The sequence below is a fragment of the Aphelocoma coerulescens genome, unplaced genomic scaffold, assembly GCF_041296385.1.
Source record: "Aphelocoma coerulescens isolate FSJ_1873_10779 unplaced genomic scaffold, UR_Acoe_1.0 HiC_scaffold_384, whole genome shotgun sequence".
Lineage (NCBI taxonomy): Eukaryota > Metazoa > Chordata > Aves > Passeriformes > Corvidae > Aphelocoma > Aphelocoma coerulescens.
The window spans coordinates 56,327-81,591 of record NW_027183727.1 but is presented as its reverse complement, the minus strand read 5'-3'; the positions used below and the strand labels follow the sequence as shown (position 1 = coordinate 81,591).

The 25,265-nt window shown below is 59.2% G+C and overlaps 2 protein-coding genes across 2 annotated transcripts in view; one reads left to right on the top strand and one right to left on the bottom strand.

Annotated features, from left to right (window-relative positions):
* Positions 1-21,931, bottom strand: part of LOC138101653 (proline-, glutamic acid- and leucine-rich protein 1-like) — a gene marked incomplete at its 3' end in the record, with an annotated part of 29,206 nt that extends 7,275 nt beyond the window's left edge. Inside the window, 12 exon segments of the mRNA XM_068999426.1 lie at positions 210-323; positions 2,922-3,010; positions 4,653-4,740; positions 6,229-6,358; positions 9,146-9,296; positions 11,598-11,657; positions 14,239-14,310; positions 17,080-17,220; positions 17,222-17,230; positions 18,444-18,549; positions 19,989-20,047; positions 21,788-21,931. Coding sequence (XP_068855527.1) covers positions 210-323; positions 2,922-3,010; positions 4,653-4,740; positions 6,229-6,358; positions 9,146-9,296; positions 11,598-11,657; positions 14,239-14,310; positions 17,080-17,220; positions 17,222-17,230; positions 18,444-18,549; positions 19,989-20,047; positions 21,788-21,925 — 1,157 coding nt within the window.
* A 230-nt stretch (positions 21,932-22,161) lies between these two features.
* LOC138101652 (uncharacterized) lies at positions 22,162-24,721 on the top strand. Its single transcript, XM_068999425.1, has 4 exons — positions 22,162-22,629; positions 23,287-23,358; positions 23,421-23,551; positions 24,584-24,721. The coding sequence occupies exons 1-4, from the start codon at positions 22,251-22,253 to the stop codon at positions 24,719-24,721; spliced, it is 720 nt and encodes a 239-aa protein (XP_068855526.1). The 5' UTR covers positions 22,162-22,250.
* The last annotated feature ends 544 nt before the right edge of the window (positions 24,722-25,265 follow it).

Here is a 25,265-nt window from a genome sequence, read left to right as displayed (position 1 = left end):
CCATTTTTTGGGGTCCCTTTTCCCATTTTTGGGTCCCTTTCCCATTTTTGGGGTCCCTTTCCCCGATTTCGGGGTCCCTTTCGCCATTTTTGGGGTCCCTTTTCCCGTTTTTGGGGTCCCTTTCCCATTTTCGGGGTCCCTTTTCCCATTTTTGGGCTCCTCTCCCCATTTTTGGGGTCCCTTTCCCCGTTTTTGGGGTCCCCCCTCACCCGAAGGGTCTCTCCTGCCCGGGGGGGGGATCCCGGGGGCCGCTCCAGGAGCTCAGGACCTGCGGGAAGAGGCGGCCCAGGAGGGACCCCCAGCGCACCAGGCGGGCCCCACACCTGGGGGGACAAAAATCCCTCAGAATCCACCCAAAATCACCCAAAATCCACCCAAAATCACCCAAAATTCTACCCCAAAATCCACCCCAAATCCACCCAAAAATCCCCCCAAAATCCCCCCAGGAGGGACCCCCAGCGCACCAGGCGGGCCCCACACCTGGGGGGGGAGAAATCCCTCAGAATCCACCCAAAATCACCCAAAATCCACCCAAAAATCCACCCAAAATCCAACCCAAAATCCACCCAAAAATCCACTCAAAATCACCCAAAAATCCACCCCAAAAATCCCCCCAAAATCCCCCCCAGGAGGGACCCCCAGCGCACCAGGCGGGCCCCACACCTGGGGGGGGAGAAATCCCTCAGAATCCACCCAAAATCACCCAAAATCCACCCAAAAATCCACCCAAAATCCCCCCAGGAGGGACCCCCAGCGCACCAGGCGGGCCCCACACCTGGGGGGACAAAAATCCCTCAGAATCCACCCAAAATCACCCAAAATCCAACCAAAAATCCACCCAAAATCCAACCCAAAATCCACCCAAAATCACCCAAAATTCTACCCCAAAATCCACCCCAAATCCACCCCAAAATCCACCCAAAAATCCACCCAAAATCACCCAAAATCACCCAAAAATCCACCCAAAAATCCACCCAAAAATCCACCCAAAAATCCACCCAAAATCACCCAAATTCTACCCCAAAATCCACCCCAAATCCACCCAAAAATCCCCCCAAAATCCCCCCCAGGAGGGACCCCCAGCGCACCAGGCGGGCCCCACACCTGGGGGGACAAAAATCCCTCAGAATCCACCCAAAATACCCCAAAATCACCCAAAAATCCACCCAAAAATCCAACCAAAAATCCACCCAAAATCACCCAAAATCCACCCAAAAATCCACCCCAAATCCACCCAAAAATCCACCCAAGATCACCCAAAATCACCCAAAATCACCCAAAAATCCACCCAAAAATCCAACCAAAAATCCACCCAAAAATCCACCCAAAAATCCACCCAAAATCACCCAAAATTCTACCCCAAAATCCACCCCAAATCCACCCAAAATCCCCCCAAAATCCCCCCCAGGAGGGACCCCCAGCGCACCAGGCGGGCCCCACACCTGGGGGGACAAAAATCCCTCAGAATCCACCCAAAATCCCCCCAAAATCACCCAAAAATCCACCCAAAATCACCCAAAAATCCACCCAAAAATCCACCCAAAATCACCCAAATTCTACCCCAAAATCCACCCCAAATCCACCCAAAAATCCAACCAAAAATCCCTCAAAATCCACCCAAAATGCCCCAAAATCCACCCAAAATCCACCCAAAATCCAGTCAAAGTCCCCCAAAATTCCACCCCAAAATCCACCCCAAATCCACCCCAAATCCACCCCAAAATCCAACCAAAGTCCCCCAAAATCCCCCCAAAATTCACCCCAAAATGCCCCAAAATTCCACCTGGAACCCCCTGAGCGTCCCCAGTTCCCTCCCAGTCCATCCCAGTCACTCCCAGTGCCTCCCAGTCCCTCCCAGTCCCTCCCAGTGCTCCCAGTCCCTCCCAGTCCCTCCCAGTCCATCCCAGTCCATCCCAGTCCCTCCCAGTCCCTCCCAGTCCCTCCCAGTGCTCCCAGTGCTCCCAGTCTCACGCCAGCACCAGCGCTCCCAGTGCTCCCAGTCCCTCCCAGTGCTCCCAGTCCCTCCCAGTCCCTCCCAGTGCTCCCAGTGCTCCCAGTCTCACGCCAGCACCAGCGCTCCCAGTGCTCCCAGTCCCTCCCAGTGCTCCCAGTGCTCCCAGTCTCACGCCAGCACCAGCGCTCCCAGTGCTCCCAGTCCCTCCCAGTGCTCCCAAGTCCCTCCCAGTGCTCCCAGTCTCACGCCAGCACCAGCGCTCCCAGTCCCTCCCAGTGCTCCCAGTGCTCCCAGTCTCACGCCAGCACCAGCGCTCCCAGTGCTCCCAGTCCCTCCCAGTGCTCCCAAGTCCCTCCCAGTGCTCCCAGTCTCACGCCAGCACCAGCGCTCCCAGTGCCCCCAGTCCCTCCCAGTCCCTCCCAGTGCTCCCAGTGCTCCCAGTCTCATGCCAGCACCAGCGCTCCCAGTGCTCCCAGTCCCTCCCAGTGCTCCCAGTGCTCCCAGTCTCACGCCAGCACCAGCGCTCCCAGTCCCTCCCAGTGCTCCCAGTGCTCCCAGTCTCACGCCAGCACCAGCGCTCCCAGTGCCCCCAGTCCCCTCCCAGTCCCTCCCAGTCCATCCCAGTCCCTCCCAGTTCCCTCCCAGTTCCCTCCCAGTCCCTCCCAGTGCTCCCAGTCCCTCCCAGTCCCTCCCAGTCCCTCCCAGTGCTCCCAGTGCTCCCAGTCTCACGCCAGCACCAGCGCTCCCAGTGCTCCCAGTCCCTCCCAGTCCCTCCCAGTGCTCCCAGTGCTCCCAGTCTCACGCCAGCACCAGCGCTCCCAGTGCCCCCAGTCCCCTCCCAGTCCCTCCCAGTCCATCCCAGTCCCTCCCAGTTCCCTCCCAGTTCCCTCCCAGTCCCTCCCAGTGCTCCCAGTCCCTCCCAGTCCCTCCCAGTCCCTCCCAGTGCTCCCAGTGCTCCCAGTCTCACGCCAGCACCAGCGCTCCCAGTACGTCCAGCACGTCCAGGTGCACCTGGGGCAGCAGCAGCCCCCGGAGGGGCCCCTCCCCGAACCAGCTCTGGGGGGACACCAGTACGGACCAGTATGGACCAGTATGGACCGGTACGGACCAGTATGGACCAGTACGGACCAGTACGGACCAGTACGGACCAGTATAGACCAGTATGAACCAGTATGCATCAGTAGAGACCAGTACAGAGCAGTATGGACCGCTACAGGCCAGTATGGACCAGTATGCATCGGTATGGGCCAGTACGGACCAGTACAGATCAGTACGGACCAGTATGGACCAGTACGGACTGCTACGGACCAGTACAGACCAGTACGGACCAGTATGGGCCAGTATGGACCAGTGTAAACCACTACGGACCGGTACGGACTAGTAAGCACCAGTACAGATCAGTACGAAGCAATACAGACCAGTACGGACCAGTATAGACCAGTATGAACTGGTACGGACCAGTACGTACCAGTACGGACCAGTACAGATCAGTATGAAGCAGGATGAAGCAGTACGAACCAGTATGCACCAGTATAGACCAGTATGAACTGGTACAGACCAGTACGGACCAGTACAGACCAGTACAGACCAGTACAGACCAGTACAGACCACGACCAATATAAACCAGTATGAACCAGTACAGAGCAGTGTGCACCAGTACGGACCACTATAAACTAGTATGGGCCAGTACGGATCGGTATGGACCAGTATGAACTAGTACAGACCAGTACGGACCAGTATGGACTACTATAAACCAGTATGGACCAGTATAAACCAGTACGGACCAGTATGGACCAGTAGGGACCAGTACAGATCAGTACAAAGCAGTACGGACCAGTACAGACCAGTATAGACCAGTATGAACTGGTACGGACCAGTACGGACCAGTACAGATCAGTATGGACCAATATAAACCAGTATAAACCAGTATGGACCAGTACGAACTGGGGATTTTGGGTTTTTTTTTTGAGAGATTTTGGGGGGATTTTTTGGGAGGATTTGGGGGGGGGGGGTTGGGGTTTTTTGGGGTTTTTTTGGGGTTTTTTTGGGTTTTTTTGGGGGTTTTTTTGGGGTTTTGCAGATCTTTTGGGGATTTTTTTGGGAGGATTTTTTGGGAGCATTTTTGGGGTTTTTTGGGATTTTTTAGGGTGTTTTTTGGGTTTTTTTGGGGGGGAATTTTTGGGTTTTTTTTTGTTTTTTGGGGGATTTTTGGGGTTTTTTTGGTTTTTTTTTTTTTGTTTTTTGGGGGGTTTCTTTTGGGGCTTTTTGGGGCTTTTTGGGGCTTTTTGGGGGTTTTTTGGGGGTTTTTTGGGTTTTTTTGGGGGGGTTTTATTTTGGTTTTTTGGTTTTTTTTTTTTGGTTTTTTGGGGGGTTTTGGGGTTTTTTTGGGGTTTTTTTTTGAGTTTGTTGGGGGTATTTTGGGGGGGTTTTTTGGGGTTTTTTGGGTTTTTTTTGGGGGGGGGGTTGGGGTTTTTTTTGGAGTTTTTTGGAGTTTTTGGGGGTTTTTTTGGGGGGGGGGTTTTGGGGTTTCTTTTGGGGGCTTTTTGGAGTTTTTGGAGGTTTTTTTGAGGGGGTTTTGGGGGGTTTTTTTGGGTTTTTTTGGGGTTTTTTGGGTTTTTTTGGGTTTTTTTGGGGGGTTTCTTTTGGGTTTTTTTGGGGTTTTTTTGGGGTTTTTTGGGGTTTTTGGGGTGAGACTCACGAGGTTCTTGGTGGTGACGTTGAGGGCGCGGCAAACGAGGTCCAGAATGTCCTGAACTGGGACGGTCACTGGGGCCACGAAATCCTTACTGGGAACGGGGACAGGGTCACTGGGATGGACTGGGAGGGACTGGGAGGGACTGGGACGGTCACTGGGGCCACGAAATCCTTACTGGGAACGGGGACGGGGTCACTGGGAGGGACTGGGAGCGACTGGGAGGGACTGGGATGAACTGGGACGGTCACTGGGGCCACGAAATCCTTACTGGGAACGGGGACGGGGTCACTGGGAGCGACTGGGAGGGACTGGGAGGGGACTGGGATGAACTGGGATGGTCACTGGGCCACGAAATCCTTACTGGGACCGGGGACAGGGTCACTGGGATGGACTGGGAGGGACTGGGATGAACTGGGACGGTCACTGGGGCCACGAAATCCTTACTGGGAACGGGGACAGGGTCACTGGGAGCAACTGGGAGGGACTGGGAGGGTCTGGGAGAGACTGGGAGGGGACTGGGATGAACTGGGACGGTCACTGGGAGCGACTGGGAGGGACTGGGATGAACTGGGACAGTCACTGGGGCCACGAAATCCTTACTGGGAACGGGGACAGGATCACTGGGAGCGACTGGGAGGGACTGGGACGGTCACTGGGGCCACGAAATCCTTACTGGGACCGGGGACAGGGTCACTGGGAGCGACTGGGAGGGACTGGGAGGGTCACTGGGGCACGAAATCCTTACTGGGAATGGGGACAGGGTCACTGGGAGGGACTGGGAGGGGACTGCGGGTCACTGGGATGAACTGGGAGGGACAGGGAGGGGATTGGGGGTCACTGGGAGGGACTGGGAAGGGACTGGGATGAACTGGGACGGTCACTGGGGCCACAAAATCCTTACTGGGAACGGGGACAGGGTCACTGGGAGCGACTGGGAGGGACTGGGATGAAACTGGGAGGGAACTGGGAGGGACTGGGATGGACTGGGATGAACTGGGATGAACTGGGAGAAACTGGGAGGGGAGAAAGGGGTCACTGGGATGAACTGGGAGGAACTGGGAGGGACTGGGAGGAGTTCTGGGAGCTCCCAGGTGGATTTTGGGGCGAATTTGGGGATTTTGGGGCTCCCGGGGGGGATTTTGGGGTGAATTTGGGGGATTTTGGGGCTCCTGGGGGGGATTTTGAGGTTCCCAGGGTGGATTTTGGGGTGAATTTGGGGGATTTTGGGGCTCCTGGGGGGGATTTTGGGGCGAATTTGGGGGATTTTGGGGCTCCCGGGGGGGATTTTGGGGTGAATTTGGGGGATTTTGGGGCTCCCGGGGGGGATTTTGGGGCGAATTTGGGCCTCCCAGGGTGGATTTTTATGGGGATTTTTGGGTTTTTGGGGTGGATTTCGATGGGGATTTTTGGGTTTTTGGGTTTTTTGGGGTGGATTTCGATGGGGATTTTTGGGTTTTTTGGGGTGGATTTCGATGGGGATTTTTGGGGTTTTGGGTTTTTTGGGGTGGATTTCGATGGGGATTTTTGGGGTTTGGGGTTTTTTGGGGTGGAACCGGAGGTTTTTGGGGCTTTTTGGCACCTGAGGAGCAGCCTGAGCACCCGGCAGAGCCCCGAAAATCGCGAGTGCAGGGTCAGGACCCCCCCGGCGTCGCCGTCCTGGGGGGGGGGCAGCAGCAGCTCCACCCCGGGCCCCTCGTAGGGGAGGGGGTCTGGGGGAGAGACCCCAAAATCAGCCCAAATCCACCCAAAATTCATCCTAAGTTCACCCAAACTCGCCCTGAAATTCAGCCTGAATTCACCGGAAATGAACCCCAAAATTAAGCCGAAATCACCCCAAAATTAACCCGAAATCACCCCAAAATTAACCCGAAATCACCCCAAAATTACCCCCAAACTCATCTGAAATTGGTCCCAAATTCATCCCAAAATTCACCTCAAATCCCCCCCAGGATCCCCCAAATCCCACCCAGGATCCCCCAAATCCCCCCCAGGATCCCCCAAATCCCCTCAGGATCCCCCAAATCCCCCCCAGGATCCCCCAAATCCTCCCAGGATCCCCCAAATCCCCTCAGGATCCCCCAAATCCCCCTCAGGATCCCCCAAATCCCCCCAGGATCCCCCAAATCCTCCCAGGATCCCCCAAATCCCCCTCAGGATCCCCCAAATCCCCCCAGGATCCCCCAAATCCTCCCAGGATCCCCCAAATCCCACCTGAGCCCCTCCAGACCCCCCCAAATCCCCCCCATATGACCCCAAACCCCTCTGGGATCCCCCAAATCCCCCCTAAACCCCCCAAAACAACCCCAAATCCCCCCCAAATCCCTCAAATCGCCCCAAATCCCCCCCAAATGACCCCAAACCCCTCAGGGAACCTCCAAAACCCCTAAACCCCCCCAAAACCCTCCCCAAATCCCCCCCAAATGACCCCAAATCCTTCAGGGACACCCCTAAACAACCCCAAATCCTCCCTAAACCCCTCAGGGACCCTCCTAAACAGCCCCAAATCCCCCCTAAACCCCCCCAAACAACCCCAAATCCCCCCAAATCGCCCCAAATCCCCCCCAAACAACCCCAAATGTCCCCCAAATCCCCCTCAAATCCCCCCAAATGACCCCAAATCCCCCTAAACCCCCCAAAACAACCCCAAATCCCCCCCAAATCCCCCCAAATGACCCCAAATCCCCCTAAACCCCCCAAAACAACCCCAAATCCCCCCCAAATCCCCCCAAATGACCCCAAATCCCCCCTAAACCCCTCAAAACAACCCCAAATCCGCCCTAAACCCCCCAAATCCCCCCCTGAACCCCTCCAAATGACCCCAAATCCCCCCTAAACAACCCCAAATCCCCCCCCAAGCAACCCTAACCCTAACCCAAACCCCCCCAAATGATCCCAAATCCCCCCTAAACCCCTCAGGGACCCCCCAAATCCCCCCCAAATCCCCCCCAGATCCCCCACCTGTCTCGCAGCCCTCGAAGAGCGCCCCGAGCAGCCCGTGCAGCGTGGCCAGCACCCCCCAAATCCCCCCTAAACCCCCCCAAATTCCCCCCAAACAACCCCAAATTCCCCCTAAACCCCCCAAATCACCCCCTGAACCCCTCCAAATGACCCCAAATCCCCCCTAAACCCCCCAAATCCCCCCTAAACAACCCCAAATCCCCCCAAATCCCCCCCAAATCCCCCCCAGATCCCCCACCTGTCTCGCAGCCCTCGAAGAGCGCCCCGAGCAGCCCGTGCAGCGTGGCCAGCACCCCCAAATCCCCCCTAAACCCCCCCAAATCCCCCCCAAATGATCCCAAATCCCCCCTAAACCCCTCAGGGACCCCCCAAATCCCCCCAGATCCCCCCCAGATCCCCCACCTGTCTCGCAGCCCTCGAAGAGCGCCCCGAGCAGCCCGTGCAGCGTGGCCAGCACCCCCCAAATCCCCCCTAAACCCCCCCAAATTCCCCCCAAACAACCCCAAATTCCCCCTAAACCCCCCAAATCACCCCCTGAACCCCTCCAAATGACCCCAAATCCCCCCTAAACCCCCCAAATCCCCCCTAAACAACCCCAAATCCCCCCAAATCCCCCCCAAATCCCCCCCAGATCCCCCACCTGTCTCGCAGCCCTCGAAGAGCGCCCCGAGCAGCCCGTGCAGCGTGGCCAGCACCCCCAAATCCCCCCTAAACCCCCCCAAATCCCCCCCAAATGATCCCAAATCCCCCCAAAACCCCTCAGGGACCCCCCAAATCCCCCCCAGATCCCCCACCTGTCTCGCAGCCCTCGAAGAGCGCCCCGAGCAGCCCGTGCAGCGTGGCCAGCACCCCCCAAATCCCCCCTAAACCCCCCCAAATTCCCCCCAAACAACCCCAAATTCCCCCTAAACCCCCCAAATCACCCCCTGAACCCCTCCAAATGACCCCAAATCCCCCCTAAACCCCCCAAATCCCCCCTAAACAACCCCAAATCCCCCCCAAACCCCTCAGGGACCCCCCAAATCCCCCCCAGATCCCCCACCTGTCTCGCAGCCCTCGAAGAGCGCCCCGAGCAGCCCGTGCAGCGTGGCCAGCACCCCCCAAATCCCCCCTAAACCCCCCCAAATCCCCCCCAAATGATCCCAAACCCCTCAGGGACCCCCCAAATCCCCCCCAAATCCCCCCCAGATCCCCCACCTGTCTCGCAGCCCTCGAAGAGCGCCCCGAGCAGCCCGTGCAGCGTGGCCAGCACCCCCCAAATCCCCCCTAAACCCCCCCAAATCCCCCCCAAATGATCCCAAATCCCCCCTAAACCCCTCAGGGACCCCCCAAATCCCCCCCAGATCCCCCACCTGTCTCGCAGCCCTCGAAGAGCGCCCCGAGCAGCCCGTGCAGCGTGGCCAGCACCCCCCAAATCCCTCCTAAACCCCCCCAAATCCCCCCCAAATGATCCCAAATCCCCCCTAAACCCCCCCAAATGATCCCAAATCCCCCCTAAACCCCTCAGGGACCCCCCAAATCCCCCCCAGATCCCCCACCTGTCTCGCAGCCCTCGAAGAGCGCCCCGAGCAGCCCGTGCAGCGTGGCCAGCACCGCCTGCAGCTGCTGGTGCCAGCACTCCGTGTGCCGCAGCCCCTGCGAGAAGCCCCGGCCCAGCGCCGGCAGCAGCGCGTAGCACTCACAGGCCAGCTGGGGACGGGGGAAAACGGGGTCAGGAGCCCCGAAAATGGGGTCAGAACCCTCAAAAATGGGGTCAGGAGCCCCGAAAACCCCCAGGAACCACCCCAGGAGCCCCAAAATCCTCCAGGAGCTGCCCCAGGAGCCGCGGCCCAGCGCCGGCAGCAGCACAGAGCACTCACAGGCCCGGTGGGGACGGGGGAAAACGGGGTCAGGAGCCCCGAAAATGGGGTCAGGACCCTCAAAAATGGGGTCAGGAGCCCCGAAAATGGGGTCAGAACCCTCAAAAATGGGGTCAGGAGCCCCGAAAACCCCCAGGAACCGCCCCAGGAGCTGCGAAATCCCCCAGGAGCTGCCCCAGGAGCCGCGGCCCAGCGCCGGCAGCAGCACGGAGCACTCACAGGCCAGCTGGGGATGGGGAAAAACGGGGTCAGGAACCCCAAAAATGGGGTCAGGAACCCCAAAAATGGGGTCAGAACCCTCAAAAATGGGGTCGGGACCCCCAAAAATGGGGTCAGGACACCCAAAAACCCCCCAAAAATGAGCTCAGGATCCCCAAAATCCCCCAGGAACCACCCCAGGAGCAGCGGCCCAGCGCCGGCAGCAGCACAGAGCACTCACAGGCCAGCTGGGGACGGGGGAAAATGGGGTCAGGAACCCCAAAAATGGGGTCGGGACCCTCAAAAATGGGGTCAGGACACCCAAAAACCCCCCAAAAATGAGCTCAGGATCCCAAAAATCCCCCAGGAACCGCCCCAGGAGCAGCGGCCCAGCACCGGCAGCAGCGCGGAGCGCCCACAGGCCAGCTGGGGATGGGGGAAAAGGGGATCAGGAACCCCAAAAATGACCCTAAAACCCCCAAATTCTGATTCAGGACCCCCAAAAACCCCCAAAAATGGGGGCAGGACCCCCAAAAATGGGTTCAGGACCCCCAAAATCCCCCAGGAGCCGCAGCCCAGCGCCGGCAGCAGCGCGGAGCACTCACAGGCCAGCTGGGGATGGGGGAAAATGGGGTCAGGAACCCCAAAAACGGGGTCAGGACACCCAAAAATGGGGTCAGGACACCCAAAAACCCCCCAAAAATGGGCTCAGGATCCCCAAAATCCCCCAGGAACCACCCCAGGAGCAGCAGCCCAGCACCGGCAGCAGCGCGGAGCGCCCACAGGCCAGCTGGGGATGGGGGAAAAGGGGATCAGGAACCCCAAAAATGACCCTAAAACCCCCAAATTCTGATTCAGGACCCCCAAAAACCCCCAAAAATGGGGGCAGGAGCCCCAAAAATGGGGTCAGGACCCCCAAAATCCCCCAGGAGCCGCAGCCCAGCGCCGGCAGCAGCGCGGAGCACTCATAGGCCAGCTGGGGGTGGGGAAAAGGGGGTCAGGAACCCCAAAAACGGGGTCAGGAGCCCCAAAAATGGGGTCAGGAACCCCAAAAACGGGGTCAGGACCCCCAAAAATGGGTTTAGGGCCCTGAAAAGGCCCCAGGACCCCCAGAAACGGCTGCAGGAGCCCCAAAAATGCACCAGAAAAAGGCCCCAAACCCCACCCGAAATCCCCCGAAACCGCCCCAAAATCTCCCCCAAAACTTCCCTGGGACACCCAAAACTCCCCGAATCCACCCCAAAAAAACACCCCAAAATCCCCCAAGAACCCCCCTGAGACCCCCCAAAAAACCCCACAAGATCCACCCCAAAATCCTCCAAAACTACCCCAAATCCACCCTGAACCCCCAAAAAAAACCCTCAAATCCCCCCCAAAAACCCCTCAAAATCTCCCAAATCCACCCCAAATTCCCCCAAATCCGCCCCCAAATCCCCCCAAAACCTCCCAAATTCACCCTGAATCCCCAAATCCACCCCAAAAGCCCCAAATCCACCCCAAAATCCCCCCAAATCCACCCTGAATCCCCAAATTCCCCCCAAACCACCCCAAATCCACTCAAAATCCCCCAAATCCCCCCCAAATTCATCCCAAATCCACCCAAAACCCCCAAATCCACCCCAAAATTCACCCAAAATCCCCCCCAAAAACCCAAAATCCCCCCAAAAACTCCAAATCCACCCTGAACCCCCCAAAACCACCCCAAAATCCCCCAAATCTCCCCAAATTCCCCCAAAATTCCCCAAATCCCCCCAATATCAACCCCAAAAACCCCAAATCCACCCCAAAATCCCCCCCAAACCCCCAAAATCCCCCCAAAATTCCCCAAATCCCCCCCAAACCTCACCCGAGACCCCCCAGCACCACCCCAGGACCCCCCAAAAAGCCCCAAAAAGCCCCAAATCGCCCCAAATTTGGGCCCCCCCCCCCCCACCTGCTGCAGCCGCGGGTTCTCGCTGTCGATGCGGGCCAGGAAATGCGCGGCCAACTTGCCCTGGATTTGGGGAGAATTCGGGGGGTTTTGGGATTTTGGGGGGTTTGGGGGGGATTTGGGGAATTTTGGGGGGGTTTGGGGGGGATTTGGGGGTTTTTGTAGTGGATTTTGGGTGGATTTTGGGTGGATTTGGGGGTTTTTGGAGTGGATTTGGGGGGATTTTGGGTGGGTTTTGGGGAGAATTCGGGGGATTTGGGGATTTTGGGGGGTTTGGGGGAATTTTGGGATTTTTTCAGTGGATTTTGAGTGGATTTTGGGTGGATTTTGGCTGGATTTTTAGTCGATTTTGAGTGGATTTGGGGGTTTTTGGAGTGGATTTGGGGAGAATTCGGGGGATTTGGGGATTTTGGGGGATTTGGGGGGGATTTTGGGGGGGTTTGGAGGGAATTTTGGGGGGATTTTGGGGTTTTTGTAGTGGATTTTGAGTGGATTTGGGGGTTTTTGGAGTGGATTTGGGGTGGATTTGGGGAGAATTCGGGGGATTTGGGGATTTTGGGGGATTTGGGGGGGATTTTGGGGGGGGTTGGGGGGAATTTTGGGGGGATTTGGGGGTTTTTGGAGTGGATTTTGGGTGGATTTTAGGTGGATTTGGGGGTTTTTGGAGTGGATTTGGAGCGGATTTGGGGGATTTCGGGGGATTTCGGGACAATTTGGGGGATTTTGGGGGGATTTTGGGGGGATTTGGGGGAATTTTGGGGGGATTTGGGTGAATTTTGGGGATTTGGGGGAGTTTGGGGGATCCTGAGGGGATTTTGGGAGGATTTGAGGGGAATTTTGGGGGGATTGGGGGGATGTTGGGGATTTGGGGGAGTTCGGGAGCATTTTGGGGGGATTTGGGGGGGATTTGGGGGAGTTTGGGGGATTTAGGGAGATTTTGGGGGCGTTTGGGGGGATTTTGGGGGCTCCAAAGGGGATTTTGGGTGGATTTGGGGGCATTTGGGGGGGATTTTGGGGGATTTTGGGGGGATTTTGGGGGGATTTGGGGGATTTTGTGGGGATTTGTGGGGATTCGGGGGGATTTTGGGGGATTTTGGGGGTAAATTTGGGGAATTTTGGGGTGGATTTTGAGTGAATTTTGGGATGCATTTGGGGTGGGTTTTGGGGGAAATTTGGGGAATTTTGGGGTGGATTTGGAGGTGGACTTCGGGGGAAAATTTGGGGAACTTTGGGGCAGAATTTTGAGTGAATTTTGGGATGGATTTGGGGTGGATTTGAGGGTGGATTTTGAGTGGATTTTGGGGAAATTTGGGGGATTTTGGGGTGGATTTTGGGGAAATTTGGGGGATTTTGGGGCGGGATTTTGAGTGAATTTTGGGGGAAATTTGGGGAATTTTGGGGCAGGATTTTGAGTGAATTTTGGGATGGATTTGGGGTGGATTTGGGGGTGGATTTTGGGGGTGGATTTTGGGGGAAACTTGGGGGATTTTGGGGCGGGATTTTGAGTGAATTTTGGGGTGGATTTGGGGTGGGTTTTGGGGTGGATTTTGGGGGAAATTTGGGGGATTTTGGGGTGGATTTAGGGGTGGATTTTGGGGGAAATTCGAGGGATTTTTGGGGTGGATTTTGGGGCGGATTTTGGGGAAATTTGGGGGATTTTGGGGCGGGATTTTGAGTGAGTTTTGGGATGGATTTGGGGGTGGATTTTGGAGGGAAATTTGGGGAATTTTGGGGTGGGATTTTGAGTGAATTTTGGGATGGATTTGGGGTGGGTTTTGGGGGAAATTTGAGGGATTTTGGGGTGGATTTGGGGGTGGATTTGGGGGGAAATTTGGGGAGTTTTGGGGTGGATTTTGAGTGGATTTTGGGGAAATTTGGGGGATTTTGGGGTGGATTTTGGGGAAATTTGGGGGATTTTGGGGCGGGATTTTGAGTGAATTTTGGGGTGGATTTGGGGTGGGTTTTGGGGGAAATTTGAGGGATTTTGGGGTGGATTTGGGGGTGGATTTGGGGGGAAATTTGGGGAGTTTTGGGGTGGATTTTGAGTGGATTTTGGGGAAATTTGGGGGATTTTGGGGCGGGATTTTGAGTGAGTTTTGGGATGGATTTGGGGGTGGATTTTGGGGGAAATTTGGGGGATTTTGGGGCGGGATTTTGAGTGAATTTTGGGGTGGATTTGGGGTGGGTTTTGGGGTGGATTTTGGGGGAAATTTGGGGGATTTTGGGGTGGATTTAGGGGTGGATTTTGGGGGAAATTCGGGGGATTTTGGGGTGGATTTAGGGGTGGATTTTGGGGGAAATTTGGGGGATTTTGGGGCGGGATTTTGAGTGAATTTTGGGATGGATTTGAGGTGGGTTTTGGGGTCGATTTTGGGGGATTTTGGGGTGGATTTTGGGGGAAATTTGGGGGATTTTGGGGTGGATTTTAAGGAAAACTTGGGGAATTTTGGGGTGGGATTTTGAGTGAATTTTGGGATGGATTTGGGGTGGAATTCCCTTGGTTTTGGAGGCTCCTGGGTGGATTCCAGGGAGGATTTTGAGGGGATTTTGGGGGGATTTGGGGGCTGGGGACCCCTCCCCAAATTGCCCCCGGTTTTGGGGGGATTTTGGGGCCCCCCTGGAGGAATTTGGGGAGGGGTCTCACCCTCATGGAGCCGCAGGCGCCGGGGTAGGAGCTGAGGCAGGACTTGATCCCCTCCAGGGTGGACACCTCGCACTGGGGGGGGGGGAGGGGAGGGGAGGGGGTTGGGGACCCCCGAGACCCCTCCCCAAATTCGTGGGGAGCCCCCCCAACCCCCTCCCCAAATGCCCGAGATCCCAAAATTCCCAGAAATGCCCCAAAACCTCCTCGGGACCCCTCCCCAAATTGTCCTGGGGGGGTCTCCTTCAACCCTTTTGAAAGACCCCAGACTCATTTAAAACCCCCCAAAAATGACCTCAGACCCAAAATCGCCCCCAGGCCCATTTAAGCCCCCCAAAACCACCCCCAGACCCATTTCAACCCCCCCAAAATGCCCTCAGACCCATTTAACCCCCCCAAAACACCCCCAGACCCATTTAACCCCCCCAAAACACCCCCAGACCCAAAAAGGCCCCCAGACCCACTTAAACCCCCCAAAAACACCCCCAGACCCATTTCAACCCCCCCAAAAACACCCTCAGACCCATTTAACCCCCCCAAAACACCCCCAGACCCATTTCAACCCCCCAAAAAATGCCCTCAGACCCATTTAAACACCCCAAAAACGCCCCCAGACCCATTTCAACCCCCCAAAACACCCCCAGACCCATTTCAACCCCCCCAAAGTGCCCCAAAAACACCCCCAGACCCATTTAAACCCCCCCAAAAACACCCCCAGACCCATTTCAACCCCCCAAAACACCCCCAGACCCATTTCAACCCCCCCAAAATGCCCCCAAAACACCCCAGACCCATTTAACTCCCCCAAAACACCCCCAGACCCATTTAAACCCCCCCAAAGTGCCCCAAAAACACCCCCAGACCCATTTCAACCCCCCCAAAACACCCCCAGACCCATTTCAACCCCCCCAAAATGCCCCCAAAACACCCCAGACCCATTTAACTCCCCCAAAACACCCCCAGACCCAAAAACACCCCCAGACCCATTTCAAGCCCCCAAAAACACCCTCAGACCCAAAACCACCCCCAGGCCCATTTAAACCCCCCCAAAAAACACCCCCAGACCCAAAAAAGCGCCCAGACCCATTTTAGCCCAATCTAACCCCATTTTAACTTCCTTTACTCCCATTTTTATCCCATTTTTACCCATTTTAACCCCGTTTTTTCCCATTTTTTCTCATTTTAACCTCGTTTTTTCCTGTTTTTTTCCCATTTTTCCCATTTTTGCCCGTTTTTGCCCCATTTCTCCCCCTGGGTACCTCGGGGCGCAGGGCGAGCAGCGAGGTGAGGATTCCTGGGATGTGGTTGGTGCCGATGTCCCACCCCTTTTTACCCATTTTTACCCATTTTTACCCCATTTTAACCCCATTTTTTCCCGCTTTTTTTTCTATTTTTCCCATTTTTGCCCATTTTTGCCCCATTTCTCCCCCCCCTCGGGTACCTCGGGGCGCAGGGCGAGCAGCGAGGTGAGGATTCCTGGGATGTGCTGGGTGCCGATGTCCCACCCCTTTTTACCCATTTTTACCCATTTAAACCCCATTTTTAACCCCATTTTAACCCATTTTAACCCCATTTTTAACCCATTTAAACCCCTTTTTTTTCCCGTTTTTTTACCCGTTTTATCCTCATTTTTACCCTTTTTTTCCCCATTTTAACCCCATTTTTACTCCTTTTTTTCCCATTTTAACTCTGTTTTTTCTCATTTTAACCCCGTTTTTTCCCGGGTTTTTTCCCGTTTTTCCCATTTTTGCCCGTTTTTGCCCCATTTCTCCCACCCCTGGGTACCTCGGGGCGCAGGGCGAGCAGCGAGGTGAGGATGCCCGGGATGTGCTGGGTGCCGATGTCCCGCCCCATTTTTACCCATTTTTACCCATTTTAACCCCGTTTTTACCCCATTTTTTCCCATTTTTTCTCATTTTAACCTCGTTTTTTCCCATTTTTGCCCGTTTTTGCCCCATTTCTCCCACCCCTGGGTACCTCGGGCCGCAGGGCGAGCAGCGAGGTGAGGATGCCCGGGATGTGCTTGGTGCTGATGTCCCGCCCCCTTTTTACCCATTTTTAACCCATTTTAACCCATTTCAACCCATTTTAACCCCATTTTTAACCCATTTTAGCCCCTTTTTAACCCATTTAAACCCCATTTTTTCCCTGTTTTTTACCCCTTTTATCCCCATTTTTACCCCGCTTTTTCCCATTTTAACCCCGTTTTTACTCCATTTTTCCCATTTTAACTCCGTTTTTTCTCATTTTAACCCCGTTTTTTCCCGGTTTTTTTTTCTATTTTTCCCATTTTTGCCCGTTTTTGCCCCATTTCCCCACCCCCGGGTACCTCGGGCCGCAGGGCGAGCAGCGAGGTGAGGATGCCCGGGATGTGCTGGGTGCCGATGTCCCGCCCCCTTTTTACCCATTTTAACCCATTTAAACCCCATTTTTAACCCCATTTTAACCCATTTTAACCCCATTTTTAACCCATTTAAACCCCTTTTTTTTCCCGTTTTTTTACCCGTTTTATCCTCATTTTTACCCTTTTTTTCCCCATTTTAACCCCATTTTTACTCCTTTTTTTCCCATTTTAACTCTGTTTTTTCTCATTTTAACCCCGTTTTTTCCCGGGTTTTTTCCCATTTTTCCCGTTTTTGCCCGTTTTTGCCCCATTTCTCCCACCCCTGGGTACCTCGGGGCGCAGGGCGAGCAGCGAGGTGAGGATGCCCGGGATGTGCTGGGTGCCGATATCCCGCCCCCTTTTTACCCATTTTAACCCATTTTTACCCCATTTTTTCCCGGGTTTTTTCCCGTTTTTCCCATTTTTGCCCGTTTTTGCCCCATTTCCTGAACTCTGGGTACCTCGGGGCGCAGGGCGAGCAGCGAGGTGAGGATGCCCGGGATGTGGTTGGTGCCGATGTCCCGCGCCAGCTCCGGCAGCTGTGCCGAGAACCGCAGCAGCTCCCGCAGCACCGACACCCCCAGCGCCACCGTGGGGGGGGGGGTCCTGCGACTGGGGGGGCCCGGGCAGGGTCAGGACCCCTCCCCAAAATCTGAGATCCCCCTCCCCCACCCCCACCCCCCAAAAAAAACCCCGCTCGAAACGGCCCCGGGAGAGGCCGGGATTGGTGGGAACGGCACCAAAACCGACGGGAAGGAGCCCGGAACGAGCGAGAATCGCCCCAAAAAGGGTTAAAATCGCCCCAAAAATCGTTAAAATCACCCCAAAAATCGTTAAAACCAGGCTGAAATTTGTTAAAACCACCCCAGAAATCATTAAAACCACCCCAAAAATCGTTAAAATCACCCCAAAAATCGTTGAAGTCGCCCCAAAAATCGTTAAAACCACCCCAAAAATCATTAAAACCACCCCAAAAATTGTTAAGGTCACCCCAAAAATCCTTAAAACCATGCCAGTATTTGTTAAAACCAGCCCAGAATTTGTTAAAATCACCCTAGAAATCGTTAAAATCATTCTAAAAATCGTTAAAACCACCCCCAAAATCATTAAAATCACCAAAAAAAGCATTAAGATCCCCTCAAAATTTGTTAAAACCACCCCAAAAATCATTAAAATCACCCCCAAAAATCATTAAAATCACCCCCAAAAATCATTAAAATCACCCCCAAAAATCGTTAGGTGTGTGCCCCAGCTGTGCCCAGGTGTGCCCCAGGTGTGTCCCAGGTGTGCCCAGGTGTGCTCAGGTGTGCCCCAGGTGTGCCCAGGTGTGCCCCAGGTGTGTGCCCAGGTGTGTCCCAGGTGTGCCCAGGTGTGTGCCCAGGTGTGCCCAGGTGTGTCCCAGGTGTGCCCAGGTGTGTGCCCAGGTGTGTGCCCAGGTGTGCCCAGGTGTGCCCAGGTGTGTCCCAGGTGTGCCCCAGGTGTGCCCAGGTGTGTCCCAGGTGTGCCCAGGTGTGTGCCCAGGTGTGTGCCCAGGTGTGCCCAGGTGTGCCCAGGTGTGTCCCAGGTGTGCCCCAGGTGTGCCCAGGTGTGTCCCAGGTGTGCCCAGGTGTGTGCCCAGGTGCCCCCAGCTGTGCCCAGGTGTGTCTGGGTGTGCCCAGGTGTGTCCCAGGTGTGCCCCAGGTGTGCCCCAGGTGTGTCCCCAGGTGTGTCCCAGTTGCCCCCAGGTGTGCCCAGGTGCCCCCAGGTGTGTCCGACCCCCCGAGGTGCCCCCCACGCCCCCCCAGGTGCCCCCCAGGTGCCCCGCAGGTGCCCGCCCCGCTCTCACCTGGAGCAGGTGCTGCAGGAGGCGCAGCCAGCCCAGGCAGTGCTGCTGGAAGGCCTCGCTGGGGCTCTCGGTGACCAGCAGGGACAGCAGGCACAGCCCCTCGAAGCTGCAACGCCATTGGCTGAGACCGGACACGCCCCCTGCCCCGCCCCTCAAAGCTGCAACGCCATTGGCTGAGCCCGGACACGGCCCACGAGCACAGCCCTGCCATTGGCTGAGCCGGGACACGCCACTGGGCACGGCCCTGCCATTGGCTGAGCCCGGACACTCCCCCGGGCATGGCCCTGCCATTGGCTGAGCCGGGACACGCCCCCGGGCACGGCCCTGCCATTGGCTGAGCCCGGACACGCCCCCCCTGCCCCGCCCCTCAAAGCTGCAACGCCATTGGCTGAGCCCGGACACGCCCCCGCCATTGGCTGAGACCGGACACGCCCCCTGCCCCGCCCCTCAAAGCTGCAACGCCATTGGCTGAGCCGGGACACGCCCCCCCCCCCCCCCCCGGGCACGGCCCTGCCATTGGCTGAGCCCGGACACACCCCCCTGCCCCGCCCTGCCATTGGCTGAGCCCGGACACGCCCCCGGGCACGGCCCTGCCATTGGCTGAGCCCGGACACGCCCCCGGGCACGGCCCTGCCATTGGCTGAGCCCGGACACGCCCCCGGGCACGGCCCTGCCATTGGCTGAGCCCGGACACGCCCCCTGCCCCGCCCCTCGAAGCTGCAACGCCATTGGCTGAGCCAGGACACGCCCCCCAGGCATGGCCCTGCCATTGGCTGAGCCCGGACACGCCCCCCCTGCCCCGCCCCTTGAAGCTACAACGCCATTGGCTGAGCCTGGACATGCTCCCCGGGCACGGCCCTGCCATTGGCTGAGCCCGGACACGCCCCCGGGCACGGCCCTGCCATTGGCTGAGCCAGGACACGCCCCCCTGCCCCACCCTACCCCTTGAACCTGCAACGCCATTGGCTGAGCCCGGACACGCCCCTAGACACTGCCCTGCCATTGGCTGAGCCGGGCCCCGCCCCCTGCCCCACCCCTCCAACCTGCAACGCCATTGGCTGAGCCCAGACCCACCCCCCGGGCACTGCCCTGCCATTGGCTGAGCCGGGACACGCCCCCTGCCCCGCCCTGCCATTGGCTGAGCCCGGACACGCCCACCCCACACCCAGCAGCCAATGAGGAGCAAGCCCCACCCCCAAGAGTTAAATATCCAACAACGGCAGCTTTGGATTGGCTGCTGAAAGCCCCGCCCACAACAGCTCAGCCAATCAAGGAGCAGTGAGCTGAAAGAGGCCACGCCCCCTCCTCCTGATTGGCTGTCCTGTCTCCAGGGCTAAAACCCGCCCTGATTGGCTCCTCCCCAGCCAATGGCAGCCCAGCTGAGCCGGAAGAGGCCTCTCATTGGCCGCCGAGTCGGCCCCGCCCCCAGGCCGTGCGTTGATTGGCCGATCGCCCAGCCCCACCCACCCTCAGCGGCAGCCAATGGGGAGGCGGCGGCGGGCGGCCGCCGCCGCGCTCTGATTGGCCGGCGCTGCTGTCACTCACCGCGTCTTCATGGAGCTCAGGCGGGCGCTGGTGATGCCGAGGAGGCCCCCGAGGGCGGCCTGGGGGGACAGGGGGCACCCAGGGGGCACCCAGGGGTCAGGAGGGGTCAGTGGTCAGCAGGAGGCACCCAGGGGGCACCCAGGGGTCACCCAGGGGTCAGGAGGGGTCAGTGGTCAGCAGGGGGCACCCAGGGGTCACCCAGGGGGCACCCAGGGGTCAGGAGGGGTCAGGAGGGGTCAGTGGTCAGCAGGGGGCACCCAGGGGGCACTCAGGGGGCACTCAGGGGGCACCCAGGGGTCAGTGGTCAGCAGGGGTCACACAGGGGGCACCCAGGGGGCACCCAGGGGGCACCCAGGGGGCACTCAGGGGTCACTCAGGGGGCACCCAGGGGTCAGTGGTCAGCAGGGGTCACTCAGGGATCACCCAAGGGGCACTCAGGGGGCACCCAGGGGGCACCCAGGGGTCAGTGGTCAGCAGGGGGCACCCAGGGGTCACTCAGGGGGCACCCAGGGGTCACTCAGGGGGCACCCAGGGGTCAGGAGGGGTCAGTGGTCAGCAGGGGGCACCCAGGGGTCACTCAGGGGGCACCCAGGGGTCAGGAGGGGTCAGTGGTCAGCAGGGGTCACTCAGGGGTCACTCAGGGGGCACCCAGGGGGCACTCAGGGGTCACTCAGGGGTCACCCAGGGGGCACCCAGGGGTCCCTCAGGGGTCCCTCAGGGGTCCCTCAGGGGTCCCTCAGGGGGCACTCATGGGGCACTCAGGGTCAGTGGTCAGCCTGGGGGTGTTTCGATCCCTGAGGTGGATCCCGGATTTTTGGGGTGGTCCCGGTCCCCGAGGGGGGATCCCATTCCCTGAGGGGGATCCCGGTTTTTGGGGGTCCCAGTCCCAATCCCTAAGAGGGATCCCGGTTTTAGGGGGGAGGATTCCGATCCCTGAGGGGAGATCCCATTCCCTGAGGTGGATCCCGGTTTTTGGGGGGGGTCCCGGTCCCGATTCCTGAGGGGGATCCCGGTTTTTGGGGGGTTCCCGATCCCTGAGGGGGGATCCCGGTTTTTGGGGGGGGGGGGGGTCTGATTCCTGAGGGGGATCCCAGTTTTTGGGGGGGGGGTCCTGATCCCTGAGGGGGATCCCATTTTTTGGAGGTCCCGGGCCCGATCCCTGAGGGGGAATCCCGGTTTTTGGGTGCGGTTGGGGGTGATTCGATCCCTAAGAGGGATCCCGGTTTTTTGGGGGGGGATTCCGATCCCTGAGGGGGGATCCCATTCCCTGAGGTGGATCCCGGTTTTTGTGGGGGGGATTCCGATCCCTGAGATGCTGTTTCGATCCCTGAGGGGGATCCCGGTTTTTGGGGAGATCCCGATCCCGATCCCTGAGGTGGATCCCGGTTTTTGGGTGCGGTTGGGGGTGTTTCGATCCCTGAGGGGGATCCCGGTTTTTGGGGAGATCCCGATCCCGATCCCTGAGGTGGATCCCGGTTTTTGGGTGCGGTTGGGGGTGTTTCGGTCCCTGAGGGGGATCCCGGTTTTTGGGGAGGTCCCGATCCCGATCCCTGAGGTGGATCCCGGTTTTTGGGTGCGGTTGGGGGTGTTTCGGTCCCTGAGGGGGATCCCGGTTTTTGGGGAGGTCCCGATCCCGATCCCTGAGGGGGATCCCGGTTTTTGAGGAGATCCCGATCCCGGTCCCTGAGGTGGATCCCGGATTTTGGGTTTTTGGCGGTGTTTCGATCCCTGAGGCGGGGTCGCCATCCCCGAGGCGGCGGTGGGTGGGGGTGGGGGCGCGGTTTCCCCTCAGGCGGTACCTGGGTGCCGGCGCTGTCGCGGAGGCCGCGGACGAGCCCGGGCATCGCCCGGCGGTGCGGGGGCAGCGCCGAGAGCGCCGAGAGCGCCTCGAGCAGCGGCGCGGCCGGAGGGGCCCGCGGGGCCGCCACCGCCGCCATCGCTGCTCCTTCACCGGCGCCGGGCGATGACGTCACAGCGCGGGAAAAACGGGGGCGGGGCCAGCGTGAGGGGAGAGTGGGCGGGGCTTCGGGAGCAGCGCCATAAAAGGGAATCGGGGGCGTGGCCTGGGGAGGAGCGGCTCCATAAAAGGGAATTGGGGGCGTGGCTTAGCGCAGAGAGCGCCGTAAAAGGGAATGAAGGGGCGGGGCCTGAAGGGAAGCGGCACAAAGAGGGGGGAAGCGCGTCCCAAATCGCGCCTCGAGGTCTCCTGCCGCCCCCCCCCACGGCTGAGTCTGAGGGGGATCGAGGGCGCGGTTGCGATGAATGAACTCTCGTAAAGGAGCTGCGCCTGATTTTGAGGCGGTTCCGGGCGGTTTCGCGGCGAATTTGGGGCGATTTAAGCGGTTTCGCGACGCTCAACCGACCCCGGAGGACCCGAAACCACCGAGATTTCCCAGAGCGGCCACGGCGGGAAAGGCGCTGCCACCATCGAGTTCCGCCCAGAGCGTCCCCCTTGGCGGGCGCTTCCCGTCACGTGACGCGGAGCTCCGCGCTGCCATTGGCGGCGGGCACCGGAAGCGCCCCGAGGAGGAGCCGGAAGCGGCGGCGCGGGAAGGCATGGCGGGGTTCGGGGTGGCGAACGAGCGGCTGCGGGCGCTGGAGGAGCTGGAGCGGGAGATCGGCGCCTCCCTGCAGAACGCGGGTGCGCGGGGCCGGAGGGGCGGGAGGGGCCCGGCGGGAGGGGGCGGGGTCCCAGTGGTTTTTTGTGGGGGTGGGGGGCGGTGCGGGGAGGCACTTCCGGTTGCGCGGTGGGCGGGGCTTTCGGTTGCCATGGTGACGGAGGGGCGGGCCTCAGCGGGGTCAGAGGTCACGGGGAGGGGGCCGGGGAGGGGGCAGGGGGTGCCAGGTGTGTCCCAGGTGTGCCCTAGGTACCCCCAGGTGTGCCCAGGTGCCCCCAGGTGTGCCCAGGTGCCCCCAGGTATGTCCCAGGTATGTCCCAGGTGTGCCCAGGTGCCCCCAGGTGTGTCCCAGGTATGTCCCAGGTGTGACCCAGGTGTGCCCAGGTGCGCCCAGGTGTGTCCAGGGGTGCCCCCAGGTGTGCCCCAGGTGTGCCCAGGTGTGACCCAGGTGCCCCCCGGTGTGTCCCAGGTGCCCCAAGGTACCCCCAGGTGTCCCCAGGTGCTCCCAGGTGTGTCCCAGGTGCCCCCAGGTGTGCCCCAGGTGTGACCCAGATACCCCCAGGTACCCCCAGGTGTGCCCCAGGTGCCCCCACAGGTGTGCCCAGGTGCCCCCAGGTGTGCCCCAGGTGTGCCCCAGGTGTGCCCAGGTGCCCCCAGGTGTGACCCAGGTGCCCCCCCAGGGTTGGTGATCCTGGAGCTGTCCAAGGAGAAGCCCCAGGAGCGGCACCTGGACCGCCCGGGCAGGGGGCTGGGTGTGCCCAGGTGTGCCCAGGTGCCCCCAGGTGTGCCCAGGTGTGACCCAGGTGCCCCCCAGGGTTGGTGATCCTGGAGCTGTCCAAGGAGAAGCCCCAGGAGCGGCACCTGGACCGCCAGGCCGCCCAGTTCGGTGCCGCCGTGGCCAAGGTGGAGGCCGAGCTCTCGGCCCAGATCCGCTACCTGACCCAGGTGAGGCCTGCCCGGCCCCCGGGGGGGTTTGGGGGGTCCCGGGGGGGTTTGGGGTGGTCTCAGGTAGGTTTGGGAGGATTTTGGGGGGGTTTGGAGGGGTCCCAGGTGGGTTTTGGGGAGTCTCAGGTGGGTTTGGGGGGTCCCAGGTGGGTTTAGGGGGTCCCAGGTAGGTTTGGGAGGGTCCCAGGTGGGTTTGGGAGGGTTTTGGGGGGGTTTGGGGGGTCCCAGGTGGGTTTTGGGGAGTCTCAGGTGGGTTTGGGAGGGTTTTGGGGGGGTTTGGGGGGGTCCCAGGTGGGTTTGGGGTGGTCTCAGGTGGGTTTGGGAGGATTTTGGGGGAGTTTGGGGGGCTCCCAAGTGGGTTTTGGGGAGTCCCAGGTGGGTTTGGGGAGTCCCAGGTGGGTTTGGGAGGAGTTTGAGGGGGTTTGGGGTGGTCCCAGGTGGGTTTTGGGGAGTCCCAGGTGGGTTTGGGGGGGTCCCAGGTGGGTTTTTGGGGCAGTTTTGGGCGTGTTTTGGGGGTCCCAGGTGGGTTTGGGGGGTGTTTCAAGGGTCCCAGGTGTTTTTGGGGTGTTTTTCGGGGATCCCAGGTGGGTTTTGGGGGTTTTTGGGGGTCCCAGGTGTGTTCTGGGGATGTTTCGGGGATCCCAGGTGTTTTTGGGGTGTCCCAGGTGTGTTCTGGGGGTGTTTCGGGGGTCCCAGGTGTGTTCTGGGGGTGTTTGGGGTGTCCCAGGTGTTTTTGGGGTGTCCCAGGTGTGTTCTGGAGATGTTTCGGGGGTCCCAGGTGTGTTCTGGGGGCGTTTCGGGGGTCCCAGGTGTTTTTGGGGTGTCCCAGGTGTGTTCTGGGGGTGTTTCAGGGGTCCTAGGTGTTTTTGGGGGGTCCCAGGTGTGTTCTGGAGGTGTTTCGGGGGTGCCAGGTGTTTTTGGGGTGTCCCAGGTGTGTTCTGGGGGTGTTTCGGGGGTGCCAGGTGTTTTTGGGGTGTCCCAGGTGTGTTCTGGAGGTGTTTCGGGGTGCCAGGCGTGTCCCTCCCTGCGCAGGTGGCCACGGGCCAGCCCCACGAGGGCTCCAGCTACGCCGCCCGCAAGAGCTGCCAGCTGGCCCTGAACCGGCTGGACTACGCCCGGCGGCGCCTGGGCGAGCTGGGCCGAGCCTGCGAGCTCATGCTGGACCAGTGACCACTGAGGGGGACACTGGGGACACTGGGGACACTGAGGGGACAGTGGGGACAGCGAGGGGACAATGGGGACACTGAGGGGACATTGGGGACACCTGAGAGCACCTGGGGACACTGGGGACACCTGGGGACACCAAGGGGACACCAAGGGGACACTGGGGACACCTGGGGACAGGTGCTGGGCGAGCTGGGCCGAGCCTGCGAGCTCATGCTGGACCAGTGACCACTGACCAGTGAGGGGGACACTGGGGACACTGAGGGGACAGTGGGGACAGCGAGGGGACAATGGGGACACTGAGGGGACACTGGGGACACCTGGGGACAGGTGCTGGGCGAGCTGGCCCGAGCCTGCGAGCTCATGCTGGACCAGTGACCACTGAGGGGGACACTGGGGACACTGGGGACACCGAGGGGACAGTGGGGACAGCGAGGGGACAATGGGGACACTGAGGGGACATTGGGGACAGCGAGGGGACAATGGGGACACTGAGGGGACATTGGGGACACCTGAGAGCACCTGGGGACATTGGGGACACCTGGGGACA